The sequence below is a fragment of the Centrocercus urophasianus genome, unplaced genomic scaffold (genome assembly GCF_019232065.1).
Source record: "Centrocercus urophasianus isolate 14NV4802_14NV808 unplaced genomic scaffold, USGS_Curo_1.0 seq_73, whole genome shotgun sequence".
Lineage (NCBI taxonomy): Eukaryota > Metazoa > Chordata > Aves > Galliformes > Phasianidae > Centrocercus > Centrocercus urophasianus.
In genome coordinates, this window is record NW_024885344.1 from 13,005,306 (window position 1) to 13,020,713 (window position 15,408).

General features: G+C 37.9%; 1 protein-coding gene across 1 annotated transcript in view; it reads left to right on the top strand.

Moving 5' to 3' along the window:
- The window catches only part of PTPRO (protein tyrosine phosphatase receptor type O), a 151,846-nt gene that overhangs the window by 115,370 nt on the left and 21,068 nt on the right, over nt 1-15,408 (top strand). Inside the window, 6 exon segments of the mRNA XM_042837884.1 lie at nt 1,933-2,053; nt 5,131-5,270; nt 7,623-7,755; nt 9,107-9,227; nt 11,166-11,234; nt 14,944-15,027. Coding sequence (XP_042693818.1) covers nt 1,933-2,053; nt 5,131-5,270; nt 7,623-7,755; nt 9,107-9,227; nt 11,166-11,234; nt 14,944-15,027 — 668 coding nt within the window.

A 15,408-nucleotide genomic window follows, 5' to 3' on the forward strand; every position in this document is an offset into this window, starting at 1 on the left:
ATTTTTTAGTTAACAGAAATGCTGCTTTCAATTTCTGGTCAATAATAAGCTACATTACACTACTGTATGATTATTATTTTTTTTTTTAAGTCATTTATACCAGGTGCTATCACTTCCCATTTTCTAAGTGGACTCATGTACCACAAGCTGATCAGAAAAGGATTTCACCCAGAAGTGCTGGAAAACTTGCCAGATGTTACGATGGATTCTTGGCACATTCTCCTCAACTATTTCGGCTAATTTAAAAATCAGTTAGAAAAAGAAATCTGAGTTTTCCAATTATGGAATAAAGCCACACTTCAGCAGGGTAATAGGATGCATGTTTAACCTGAACTGCAAGAGCAGCCCTGGACATAAAGCATTGCTGCACAGGAGCACATACTGCCAACACTGTAGCTCCTCGCAGCCCGTGACCTTCAGCACCGCTATTGATGTTTTGATCATTTACAGGTAGAAAGTGGCTGCTCTTTTTCAAATGAAAGGTTTTCTCCAGCTGAAGATTCACCAGATGCTGAATTGCAAGTGGATTTTCAGCATAAGTGCAAATTCATAAGCAATTTTTTATTTTAATTTATACGGAGCATTATAGAATTCATTGGTTTCCTAGTGGCTGCAAGAGTGAACCCATCTGGAGCTTGTTGCACCATGAATCTAATTACGTGATTAGTGGAACTATTCAAAAACATGACATTTATAAGCAGTAGGAACTTCCAATATTTGGATCTTTGTTTTGAACAAAAAAAGAAAATCCCACATTTTATTTTTTTCCCAACAGATAAAGTATTTTACCCATTGAATTTGAAAAAAACACTGCTGAAATTTCCCTCCCGTCCTTTCCTTCCAGAAGTTGTGCTCTCATAATACAGTTATTCTTTCAGGGAAAATTCTGACTTCTGTGCAACAATTTTAGATAAAGCATACTGGAATACATAATTATTAGATTTAATAAATATAAAATAAGCATCGAATACAAGATTAAATGGAAATGAACATGGAATGTGTAATTTTTCCATTAAACAGAGGATTAACAATAGAGAGTATCTACAGCACAGAATACAGGCAAATGTAACTTCAAAGCCATCTTAAGGGATATTTTTCTTTATATTATTTTCAGAACAAGAGTACCCAGCAAATACTTTTATGGGAATACCTAGAATAAGCTATTTATGACTGAATTTTATGGTACTGCTTATATTTGTAAATACGGATGCATCATGCTTTCAGGCTTAGGGGCGTATTTTTTCTGCTAAGCTGCATTAGTCACTTTCAGATATAGTTTCCTTTGAAAATGATACTATAATTATCTCTTTACATGATTCGTTGTGGTAAAGATCTTTAATGTGAATGCTTTTCTTGTGGGATTATTAAAATTGATAGATAATAGAATCAGGTAATGATGACTTCTTCCTGCTCTTTTTGTATCTCTGAAGACTCTGGAGAAGTTGGTCAGTTTTTAAATGAGTGGAAAAACTAATGTTAGTCACTGTTAGTCTGCATTCAGAACTGTTCATCTCTCTTGGATCTGAAAATTTCAGCTGAAAATTAAGTGTCCGTGGAAAGCAGCTTGAGATTCCTGAATGCACCATTACTAGTTAGCCTACAAATCCTCTGAAAACAGCCTGTTGCAGTGTCTGAGTCCTGTACCCTTCTCTGTGGCCCTGCAGAAATAAGGAACTAACTCGCTCCCATAATAATAGGAAGAAGTTATTTGCAGTCTGTTAATCCCTAGCTTGGATTGGGATCATATCTCATTTCGAATCTGTAGGCGACTCCAGTCAGTGCTGGGTCATATAATAAGTTTAGAGTGTGCAGAGCAAATTGGCTTTGATGTGCAGAGCTCTCTTTGTAGTACTTTAAGAAACCAGATTAATTTTAGAAGAAGAATATCTGGTTTGGGTTGTACTTAAGAATTTTTGTCTTTAATTATTGTAGGTAACACGCAGTGTGATGACTGCAGTGTTGAGCTTGCCTCCGGGGGACATTTACAACCTTTCAGTAACTGCTTGTACTGAAAGAGGCAGCAATACTTCCCTGCCCCAGCTTGTGAAATTGGGTAAGAATTGTGTGCTTCTTTGCAAGCTGAGAGCCCACTCCACTCATTAAAATGCAGAATTCACTCTGTCAGCAGATTTGTCATCTTCCTCGTTTCAGAGTTGTGTACCTGTGATCACATTTCTCTTGGAAAGCTGCAATTTTTTTTTCTCCTTGCTGTGAAGATTGTCCCACTCACATATGTGACACTATTCCCTAAATAGTATTACTCCAGAAGAGCAAGAGTAGCAGAATCTGACTGTAAATGGAGTGTAAACTGTTTACTGTCTTTCTGGGAGTAAAACTCTACTCTGTATTTTACTAAATTCTTGAACAAACACAGGTTTTGGAAACAGAAACTCAAATTGCCCAGCTGAAATTTTTAGTACAGAGCAAATCTTGGTCTTGCCTGTTTCCCAGTCTGCATTCTGCCACCTGGTATGACCTTGTAGAATCATAGAATGGCTTCAGTTGGAAGGGACCTCAAAGATCATCGAGCTCCAACCCCCTTGCCACAAGCAGGGCCACCAACCTCCATATTTAATACTAGATCAGGCTACCCAGGGCCCCATACAACCTGGCCTCGAACACCTCTAGGGACAGGTCGTCCCTCCACGTTTCCTCCCTCCCTCAACTTCTCCAACACCAACATCCATCTTTAAATACAGATCAGTGAGAGTATTCTTTACAAACACACACACCAAAAAAAAAAAAAAAAATAAAATAAAATTCATGGCTGAGGAGCACTGCATCATTCTAAAAGAAATGTGCGTAACCTACACAAAGAAACAAAACAAAAAAAGATGTCTTCCTTCAACTCTGAAGAAAACTGAACAGTACATTGCTGTGCCTCAAGAGATTTCACTTCATTTTTGCATGCACGTGGAATTATTGATTCCTTGGTGCCTAAAGCTGTGAAATGTTGAAGCATGCCTAACTGCTTTTACGGGCATTAACTCCACTGTGAAGGTGGGTTAGGAGAGCCGGTAATTTCAAACTGGATTATCTTCTCTATACAGATAATATATCTTTTCTGAGTGACAGTGAAAAGAGTGATATTAAAGGTTTTCATAATTTATAATGAATTAGAGATCTTTTAGAAGTCATTATCTACTTGTCCTTTTCTATAGCTCTCTTTTACCCAAATCCCTAAAACAGTGCTGGGGCAAACAATACAGCCACAAGAATCTAAGTACTTCCAGGTCTTTTCATCAGAGGAAATACTTGAAACAAACTCCATGGATTTTCCCTTCTTTATGCAAGTCTCCTCGTCTGTTCTGCCCAAGACGGTATATCTGTGCACACAGTTAAGTGTGTATATTCCATGCAGAGGATAAGTATATGCCCCTGCTACTACTACCCAAATATTTTAGGAATATTTCAAAATATCAGCAAGCTTTATCTTCCATGCAGGTCTATAAATGCCATGTGTTATTAATGTTACACTCCCTGCATCCTCGCTGTGTCTTGTTTTTCCTTATGGACAGGGAAAACAGCAATTGGCAGGGCAGCAGACTCTTGTTGAGCTCTCCCGGTTATTTTGTTCTTGCTCTCTTTGTCAACAAAAAGAAAGCAGAAACAGTTCAGTTTTGATAAATTGCCTCTAGACTTCTGTGTGGTTGTTTGCTTCCCTCTATCCTGTTTGCACTTTGAGTGGGCAATTGTAAGGGTATTTTATGAGAGGTTCTCCTTCTCTCTTTTTCTGAGGGAGCACTGGGAGTTGTAATTAGCAGTAGTGGGAACTGATTCTAAGTGATAGACAACTCAGCACTTGGCAGTCACTTAAGCACTCCTGCCAAATGTTCTTCCCTCCATAATGTTTGCTTCATTCTGGCAACTTTCCACTTGCAGAAAAATCAAGCCATTTGCTGGAGGCAAAAGGAAGATTTGCTTGGGATGATGCCAAAATTTGAAACTCATATTTTCACTGAGATCATTTTTTACCTGGAGTGAGGGATGGAATGTATTTCTAAATCCAGGAGCAGATGCATGGGTATAACTAAAAGAGAAAGATGCCTTCTGATGTCTTTCTGGGACAATGTTTATGCTGCAGACCCCATGACACAGAAGCAGCCATGTGAAAGTGCCTCAGTCCCTGCCCTGCTCTCTTACCTCTTTCCCGATTGCCAATGTACTCTTAACAGCCTCAAACCTTAGAACACTGATCTGATTGTCTGGGGAACAGATACTTCTTCCAAATCTATAACCACCTGAACAATTCCTTTGTGCTGGATTTTTTGTGATGAATCTTACACATCATATCCAGGCTTCTGTGACAGCGTCCTATGCAGTGATAATAACAAATTATTTGTAAAAGGAATAGAACAGAACAAATTGTTGTTGTATCTGGTTAGTCAGGATTGCTTTTCTCTGCCCTTCAAGATACCCTTCCCATGGTCCCAATGCTCCTGGAGTCTCAGACAGCACAACAGCAACAAGTACAAAAACAATAAATTAAAAGCCTCTGAGATCTGGACTTTTACATTCAGTGAGAAGAGAAAACTCCTGGAACTATCTGAAATGAGTGAAGATCCAATTGCCCTTATATATTAACCTGGAAGAAAAACGACAGACTAGAAGATTTATTTGAACTGCCAAATGATTAAATATTTCCTCTGGTGCAATTAAGTGGACCTAGACAGAGCTCAGTTTGGGGGGGCTGCTTCATTATTATCTCCTGGGTCAGGCCTTGCAGAGCAAGTATTTTATCAGTGCAAATGTTTTGCTAACAGGTGGGCAGACATCTCTTCCTGAAAGAGATTCTGTTAGCATTTTTCTATTAGTACAATATGCTGATTGCCCTAAAAGAGTCTGTGAAAAAGGAAGTGACTATTCAACTGCCCAAATAGAGAACATTTTAAATTAAAAAAAAAAAAAAAAAAAAAAAAAAAAAAAAACTAAGACACTTCATCGCCTTCCCATTTTGCATTGGCTGCTTATCATCATGAGGGACGGTGCTTTTTGCTGGCAGACTATCTGAAGGAAATGAGTGATAGAAAGGCATTGGACATTGCATTTCTTTTTATGTGATGCTTCCTCTTCTTGGTTGTACAAAGACTTCGAGATAAGCTTAATAAAAGGAGATTTTCTCTTAACTAGAACCAGCACCTCCAAAGTCACTGTTTGCTGTCAACAAGACTCAGACCTCTGTCACTCTGCTGTGGGTGGAAGAAGGAGTAGCTGATTTCTTTGAAGTCTACTGCCAGCAAGCTGGATCCAAGCAAGAAATTAAAGTCCAGGTATGTTAGGTCCTTTTTGTTTTCTACTTTTCATTTCTAAAACTGACTAGGCCTGGCATCTTTCAGGTTTACTGTCTACTGTTTAGCATTTGCCTCTAAAGTCCAGGGTTTGGGTTTTCAACCAAATGTGATAGGGTGGTTCAGAATTAGAGCCTTTAGAGCTGAGCGGCTAAAGCATTTGAAATGCTAAAATATTTTGTTATTTTGCAGTGTTAAGGCTGGCTGATCTTGCTGATGAGATTGTTACTGGTTGAGCAGAAGCTATGTTCATCCATGACAGCAGCAGTATCAATCCTTGCCTAGTCATGAAATGAACTCTATTATACTCTGCAAAACATGAAGAGCCACAAAACTAAGGGAATGTCAATGAGCAGAAATGGGAAAATTTTCAGGTAGCTTGATTAGAAATGGGAAAAATAGACATATTTAGATGCTACAGGGCTGAGCTCTTTTATACAGTATCTAATTATTACTGGGTTACTCTTCTCCTGGTTTTGAGGACTGTTAACTGAAGTTAAGTAGGACCTCACGTGCTATTCAGATTTCCTTTATGGGAAAATGTTGCTACTTCTTAAACATTTTTTTCTTGCAGCATTTCCTTCCAGATTCAACTTCAGAAAATAATCTTTTTTTCCTTCTGTCCATGTTGACACGCATGCTCTTTGGACACATGAACACCTGAGTTAGATTGGTAAAGCTGTTCTGTGAAAAGGAGGATCAGTATTAGTTTTGATTTCTTGCTATTCAACATTGTGTATGAGGATTACTTTGTGGTTTAGCTGATGGCTTAGTGAATCACTGTGATTGCGTGCTATGAAACACTGTCATCTGGACTTTCCCAGAATGGGGAGTTATTCAGGAAAAAAAAATAAATAACCCACACGGACCTATAATTATTCCCAAAAATATATATACCCTCTTTAACTCAGTATTGCTTAATATTTAATATTTTAAGTTAAGAAAGGCACTAACTAAAGGGGAAAATGTTCAGATGCACTTGAATCTTTTGAATAGTTTGGATTCCAATTTTGGATTCCTGTTCTTTTCATGGTGAATAGGCAGAGATCATGAAGTCATTATCTACTTAGCAGAGATTCAAAATAATGATGTGATTAGACAAGAAAGGTACCACAGGATTTGCGGCTTCAGTGCTGAGCAATTATGTTTTAAGAACATCAGGAAGAGACTGCTCCGTTTGGCAGGAACTTCAGTGGTTTCTCATTTGTTGACACGAACATCTGGCAGTGGGAAATGCACAGAGATTAGCAGTTCACTTCTCGTTAGATTCATCACTATCTTTTCTGTCTCTGTGACAAAAGGGGAAGGACTCCTTTTTAAACCTTAAAAATGGATGCTTTCTCTTTAGACCAGTGAAAATCCTTTATTTGGTAATTGCAAGAATATTTTTGTCACTTTCCTCCGTTTTTAAACTAGCAACAGATTTCCATGTTTGAACATCTTGGGTTTTTGTTTGACTTACTTAATTCTTTCCAGAGGGGAAAATGGAAAAAAAACCATCATACCAAGTCCAAAACATGTCCCCTGCTTTCAGCTGAGGGAATACAGCCCTCCTACCTTACATTCATGTATATGTGATTTCATCCGTGTAATGTAAATCAGAATTGCATTGCAAGAAGAACCCTTTATCATATAGAAGGAATCCCTGGCTGATAATGAGCCACTGAAAATATCCAGTGCTCAGGGCTTGCTGCATTGCACTCTGTGCACTCAGTTTCCTGTTACTGCATCTGCAAACCACCCTTAGCTCTGCTGGAGTACAGAAAAGTACTCTCAGTACTTACTCTCAGTAAGTATAGTTTTCAGAACCATAAAGACCTCTATCTTTAAATCAATCCATACATGGTATTTGTTTTGTTTTTCCAGACCAGCATTTATAAAACTAGGGACATAGAAATTAAAACACTGCATAAAGTTATTATATAAAAAATAACTGTTTTCCTCCTACTTGTGTGGCTTAGTAACGAGCTTGAGAGCTTCTACCTACCTCTGGGAATGTTCCAGGGGATGCAGCACTTTCCCCACTGTGAGTGTACCTGGCCAAACCACTGCAAAGCACTCTCCTGCCCACCCCAAGGGGTTCGGAGCTCCCTGAGGTGCTCTGGGCTGTTCCCACTGCTGCTTTCACCCCTGTTGCTCTCCCCTCTTCTGCCAGACTAGATGCCTATGTTTGAGGGCAGGTCATGGTTACTGTCCCTACGTTTCAAAGCACTGCTTTTATCACCAAATCTAACTCTATCATTTCAAATAAGTGGGAGGAGAGCAGAACAATGATTTGTGTTCTTGCATTTATGGGAGACACAAACTACTGTGTGTTTTTCTCCATGTCTATAGGAACCTGTCACTGTCTCTTCACACGTAGTGACTATTTCCAGCCTAACTCCTGCCACTTCCTACAACTGCAGCGTGACCACCTTCAGCCACAATAGCCCCAGTGTTCCCACTTTCATTGCAGTTTCCACCATGGGTAAGCAACACTTCCCTTTCTACTTTGTCCTCCAGCTGCAGCATCTGTTTCTTCTTGCTTTCTAAAGCTGGTCTCAGCAATGCTGGCAACCAAACATTGTTTGTGTCGTGGAAGAGATGCCAGATGTAGTAGGGATGGGGAAGTAACTTTCAAAAGTTTTTATTAAAACCTTGATGGGGTTTTGATTGCTAAGTTGCAAACTAGTGGCTCAGTTCTCTGCTGGCTTTTAGAAATTAGAGACCTGGTTTATAGTTTCAAGGCTGAACATCAGTGCATTGCCTGATGACATGTATGGAAAAAAAAACCATCTTGTCAGCCAATCCCAAATGAAACAAGGAAAATCACACTGATGAGCTCCTAAGGAGAAAAATCTCTTCAATGAGGAAGTGAAGACAGAGTGAGAGCAATGAAGAGAGAACGGGGTATCCTGAGCCATCACATGCCAGAGGGATAACTCCCACTGGAGGCTATCTGGGCTTGCCATCAAGTCTAGCATTGTACTGGCTCTGAAGAAAGAAAATCAGTGTTGGATTGTCCAGAACAATGGATTTTTATTTAAACTCTGCCATTCATAATGATCGACGTGATCACTGCTTAGTTAGCATAAGTCGTAGCTTTAGTCATGTGTCCTGTACATCATACACTACTCCATCATGGAATTCAATGCCTGAAATTTAGCTCAGTGACTTTTACCTCTGTGATTTCTATTCTAAAAATGCTTCTCTGGATGTAAAGTTATTTTGAGCAAGTAGAGCAGACAGGTTTTCTTATGTAATGAGCAGAATGCTCATTACATAATGCTCTTATGCTAGTAATACTGATAAATGTAATATGGAACAAAAATAAATCAAGATTTTGTTATTGAGTGTTGTTTTGAGCTCTCAGTTAAAGCAGAATATACTGATAAAATTTATTTGACGATGGCATTCAATCTACTCCAACCCAATACGTTAACAGAGCCTCTGCCTGTTATTTTGCTATTGGATCAGAGAAAGGTATTGACTATTGCTGAAGAACACCTTCAGAGTTGGAAGTGTGCTTTGGAGACATAGACAATGAAGAATATCTGTATTTTGTATTTCCTTGTCCATTTTTCTCTTTTATTAAGTATGGCAGTTAAGGAAAAAGAAATAAAAACATCAGGACACAAAATGCCACAGTGAAGTCATTTCCCTGTGGAAATGTTGTAAGAGCAATAACTAGTCAAAACATCCTTTTATGTCTAGTAGTATATTTTCCTCTCTGTAAAACTCTAGGCTGAACAATTCATAAATATAACACTATGGGTAGGGCTAAGGGAACTTAGTTCTTCTGAATCAAATAACCAAGATCCCGTTGTTTGTATATGCAGTTACTGAGATGAATCCCAACATAGTGGTAATCTCTGTGTTAGCCATTCTAAGTGTCCTTCTCATTGGACTGCTGCTGGTGACCCTTGTTGTGCTTAGGAGGAAACATCTACAAATGGCCAGGTGAGTCCGGATTTATGTTAATTTCAAAATTATCAGAATGCAACAACACATTATGCCAGTAGCTATAACTTGGGATGTTTTTATATTTGGTTAATACTTGAAAAGCTTGTGATTCCTTCACAGAATTGGTCTTGCTGATGTTTAGAAATATCATATCTTCTATTTACCTTCATTCTGGACCTGAGCTATCAGCCTGAACGTTTGTCTGATTTTAACTTTGCTGAATTGGGTAAATAAGAAGGGCATTCACTTAATACAGAAGGGTTGTGTCAGGAACTTAAAGGATTATTTAGGTTTGAGGCATCTTGGCATGATTAGGACATCAAAATGATTTGCAAATCTTTCATTTGGTTTTGAACAGGAGTTTTCTGTATCAACAGATAAGATGGTTACTCCATTTCATCAGGTCGAAGATTCTCCATTTCAGGGGCCATGCAAGGCCTCAACCCTGTTAGCCAAACCACCAGGATGAGGAAAGGTGCACTCAGGGCCTTGACAGTCTGTCCCTAGAACATTTGACAGCCTACATCCAACTCCTGGTCTTTGTCTGTCCAAATTCTCCATTCATATGGGATTCCATCCTATGGGAACAGCAGCATGGCACAAAGAAGACTATCTTACCTAGATCTCATCCTTCCATGCAGTCAGAATGCAAAAATTGAGATCTACAAACCCAGGAAAGATCTCAAGTCCTTCTGTTCACCTATAGCATTAACTATTCCCATTTGTTCTATTGTACAGATAAAGGAAAAAATTATCTTGCACAAGTAAAACTTTTTCTTACAGAACCTGTTCCTTCAGATGTATGCACCAATCCTTTATACCTGAACACAGACATTCAGTTTTCCTTGGATATCTCACCTGTAAGAGTTCAGTTTTGTGTAAGTTACATTATAGAGTAGGAAAACAGTGGAGAATACTCCAAACACACTGTATGTGGCTTATCTGCTGGGTCTAGAAGGTTCCTGGAGTCTTCATCCTTTTATAATCTATGCTGTATACCTTATATTCATTTACTCTTCTAGCAAATTGTAATTGTTTCATATAAAAACCTTGTGTATAAAATCTTTGACTTGATTACCTAGCAAAGTCTACATTTTATGTATCTTGTCTTGGCTATATATTCCATGAAACAGATGACCACATCACATAGATTTTAAGGCCATTTCTTTCAGGGAATATTATGTGGCTGGTTCCTTTTATATATGACTTGCTCTGGGAAAATACCATCTAAATTAATTTTCTTCTCTATTGAATTACTATGCATACAGCCTAAAGCTGTTTCTTGTTCTCTTCAACACTGCTTCTAACCATAGAAGATAAAAAACCCAAGAGGAAATTAAAAAGTAAACCCAGTGAAGCTGCAAGCACTTGTTTGTTTAAATCAAGGAAGGAAAAATAGTTGAGTCAGTTTATCATTTGCAGCAGAAAATAGTGAACTCGTGATAAATTCACTGAGATGTTCCTCAGGAAATTCAGTCTTTTTCACATTTGTTTTCTGAACTCAAAATTACCACACGTTTGTCAAATGGAGACAAATATACATCTTTTCCTTAAAGGACTTGGAACTGGGAATATTTAGTATAGAAAGGTAAATCTTTTGTGTTTTTACTAAAGCCACCAGGGGTTTCAGTGCCATACTGTAGAAATCCCAATTCTGAATAGATGAGGCTTATTTGAGTTTTTTTATTAGCCACCTTTTCTTTTTTTTTAGGTTTTCTAAAGATTATTAGGAAGCCTAATCTCAGGTTAATGGTTTTGGAGGACTATATTAAGGGATTTCAGTTTTGTTTTTCACACATTAACTCAGAGCTGATAACAAATCTGAGTGCTCAGCACATCTCAGAAACTTTTGGTGTACTCTCTTGAATCAGCATCACTGCAAGCATTGCGAATCCTAAGATGGTAACTGTGTGCTTAATGGTCTTCCTGAAACAGGGAGTGTGGGGCTGGAACCTTTGTCAATTTTGCATCATTAGAGAGAGATGGAAAGCTACCATATAACTGGTGAGTGTTTAAAAAGAAAGCTTTTAATTATGTTTTTCCCCATCTCTGCTTTATTGGCAAACATGACCTTTAAATTTTAAATGTTCTTTTTTTTTCTTCTTTTTTTTTCTTCTTTTTTTTTTTTTAATGCAATCACTGTCCCTATTTATGATAAAATTACCATTCCTGTTACTTCAGGATTTTATTTCTTGAACAATGACTCAAGACTGTGTGTACTGTCAACTGATATTTTTAGTAGGGTGTGATGTGTAACATGTCAACAAAGTTGCATAGATGTTGAAGTCTTATTGCACAGATTTTTTTAAATTTTTTTTTCTTGAAGACTTATTTCCTAAAGTAACACGAGTGTGGAAACTTGATCTGTAAGTCCATCAGCACTTCCACTCTTCAGGATTAAGCTTGTCTGTAGATGATTAATCAAGAACCATCTTCACAAAATGCTGTTAGTTATTTTTCCTTGCAGTAAAAGGATGCAATGACAAATGTAAACCAACTCAGTATTTACTGCGAATTTGTGTTCAGCGCTGTTGAAATGACTGGAAGGAAAGCTTATTTTTTCTAGTCTAGAAAATCACCTGCAAGGGTTATAGGCACTGACTGTGGACTCCAAACCATCACTGACACTATCAGCTGAGGAAAAGTATTTGTACAAAGAGAGCCAGTAGGATTAGCTTTTACAGAAGCAAAAGGGCTCTACGGCCTACCTCACTGGTACCAGTATGGCCATTCTCATTCCTAATTTGATTATCATATGGGTGTTAATGACTGATCTAGGGTTTATGGTCTTATTATCAGTCTCCATGAAAAGACCCATGTTTTTCAAGGCAAGTCCAAACAGATATCTAGAAACACAGCATTAGCCCCCTGCAGCCCCATTCCAGTACGTAGGAGGAGCCTTGGTTTAATGCTTGTGGTCAGCTTTGTTGACAGCTAAGAAGCTGGAAAGCGATGCACTGGGAACTACTTCCATGATCTCATGGGACCCAGCCTGCCCAGCAAGGACAGAACCAAATGAGTTGACACCGCACCACAACAAGCCTTTTGCTAATAAGCATGCAAACTGAACTAACAAGCCCAGCAAATCCTGTCAATATCTTACTGTGCTGCTAATTAACTGGATATTAAACAAGCTTCACTTGCTTGGTTTAGCTTTAATAGCAGCCAGCTGTAGCAGTAGAAACTAATCTCTCTTTCAGCTTCTCTTTCTCGGGCTGTATTAATGGTGATGAAGGCAGAAGATCAAACACTCATGTTAATTAAATATCCAAACGAATCAAATGATTAAACTAGAAACGGATGTTATTAAAACCATAAAAGGCTTTTTTTGTGGAAAAGGAAATTAATTAATAGGTTTGGACGTGTAAGTGAAGGATCTTGTTACTTGATTTTGTTGATGTGTATTTATGTGTATAGATATTTATTTATATAAACATAAATTTTGTTATGAAAACATAAATTTTAGAAAACATTCCTGCTTAAGACCTTTACAAATGATTAGTATTTGAAGTCAGTATTTGAAGGTGCCCTAATCATACAGTCCTTACTTCTCTGAGGATTAGTGAAGACTTCTTGTTCTGTGTGCCTTTGTTGTCTACTCAGCTACAGATTCACTGTCCATCCAGGCAGCCAAATGGGAACTGTGGTCCCACAGACAGGTACAAATGATTAAGAAACTAACTTTGCTAGCTGTTGTTCGAAGGACCTAATAAGAGTGCTGTGGGCATATACACTGAATATCTACTGAAGAAGGCAGCTCAGCAGAGTTTTCAGGATTTGATCAATCTCTGCATCTCTCTCCCCTAAGTAAATAAAATTCAAAATTCAGTACATCTCAGTAATAGGTGAAAAACTATATAATTCCAGGAAAACAGTATTTTATTAATTGCACAATTACGTAATTTTCATACATCGAAGAAAATCGGTTGTTTTAAAGTTGGGAGCTCCTAAATCTATGCTGTAAACAGCACAAGAAGGTGGGCAAGCATACTAACCTGTGATATGATCAAGGGTAGAAACTGCTCATGATGATTTGGCAATGGAACAAGACACAAGCTTAAATAATTCCTTCTGCATCAGTACACAAGAGAAAGTAAAAGCTCTAGAAAACCTGGGTGGGGTATCCCGAAGGAAAGAGGAGTACTTTAGCAACATCGTATCTTTTTCCTTAGACTAATGAAAAGCTCTCTGTTGCACCAACACTATGCTTATGGAAGGCACTATTTAATCCTCAGTCCATTTCCATAGAAACAGCAGGTAGGCAGTAAAAAGCTGATTCTACAACTACTATAGTATGTGATTAACCAGAAAACTGAACTGCTATGTTGGCTTTGCTGTTGCTGTCTCCAGAGCACGAAAGAGGAATAACCCACTGTCACTGGTTTTGTTAGCCATTTTCAGGAGGAAATTCTGGCTGTTTGTTCAGCAGAGTAGCTGGCAGAAGAGCAGCAGCCTCTTCAAGCTCCACGTAGAGCTTGTGCTTCTGGCTGGCCCATGCAATCCCTACTGACATCTGGGGAAGGTGCCCAGCATAAACTGTGCTGCCCATTCTACTCAGCAGTAAAACTCTTTGAAATGTAACTTAGAGTTATCAGTGTGAGGGTAGTTTTCCATTCTGGGCTGGAAGATTACTGTAGTTGATTTGCTTTCCGGGGACAGTACAGTATCTACCTATGTCATAATAATCAGGAGTTAAAAGTTTTCTGAAAAAAGAAACTCCACTTTGTGGTTCCTCTTCAGAACAGCTGTGGAGGCATGATATTACCTTTAGGACACTGAATTTTCTGATGGGAAAAAAAAAAAATGCAAAAAACCAAACCAAAACAAATAATAGAAAAGAAAACAAAACAAGGAGGGTATATTTGGCCAGAAGTCCTACTACTGGGGCAATTTTTTGTTGAAATTTGAGCTTTCCATAGTTGCAAAGTATCTATATTCCACTCACCACAAGGAAGAATTGGCCTGATTGTGCTCCTGGATTAGTCTGTCAAATAAATTACAAATGCAGGAATCTTGAGTACTATTGTGTACTCAAGAAATTTAGTACTATTTTGTACTCAAGTTTCCGTTAGTTGCAATGAAACCATGACTAGGAGAAGCAGAAATGATATTTTCATAAAAACTTAGGAGAGAATTGAAAATACTTGAAGATAGGACAATGCAAAATGTTATGTGAATGTTTTCAGAAATCTGACTGAGTTGAGGGTATTAAGAGTGGAATGATCTGAATTTAACTCTGATACAGATATTCCTACTGATACACACAGGATCACTTGCAGGAAATGGTCATGTGTGGTTAAAGCAAACAATGTCTGTTCTGAAATAGCTCCAAACATCAGGAAACAGATTTAGCACCACTTAAGTAATGAGTGAAAACTGTGGATGAAACTCTCAAACCCTTTACTCTGAAAACCTTCCAATTTATCAATTAATATTGATTTAGAATCACAGGCCTCAATCAATACCAAAAAACACATTTATTCTGATCAAACAGAATTTCATATTGGATGGCTGAAAATTGTGTATAGGGCATAAGGTTGAGGAGAAAAAATTCTGTGGATGCTAATAATATTCTTATAAAGTAAGTAAGAAGAAGCCTTTGTGAATTTAGCTGAATTTTAGAATAGCACTTGCTGATCGCCTGACTTTTGTTTGTCTTACTAACTCTCCTCACTTTTTCATCTTTATGTATGTTATTTATTAATGCTCACAGGCGTAGAAGTGTATTTGCTTTCCTAACTCTGCTACCCTCATGCCTTTGGACTGATTATCTTTTGGCATTTTATATTAATCCTTGGTAAGTGATTTACTTGTTTTTCCATATGCAATGTATAAACAGTGTTAATTTCTGTTATATGAAAAAGGTGTGATACTTTTGCTTTCAAATGGGTCAAAGCTCTTGAAGTTATAATTTTTTTGTAATAGAACATGGATTGGAGAGGATGCGGGTATCAAAGTATTTGCTACCCTGCTTCATCTGTTTTATGTCTGTTTATGCTCCAACCCATTTTTGCTATTAAAAAGCTAATTATATGGTGATAATCATATTCATTTCATTGCTGTCTCTTCGCAGTTTTTGCCATTTCATTATAAATCCTGGCTTCTTCTGTCCCAGTTATTCATCTGCTCATTGCCTTCTGCTGCTTTTCTTTTACTAAAATTGCTTCATAATGGCTCA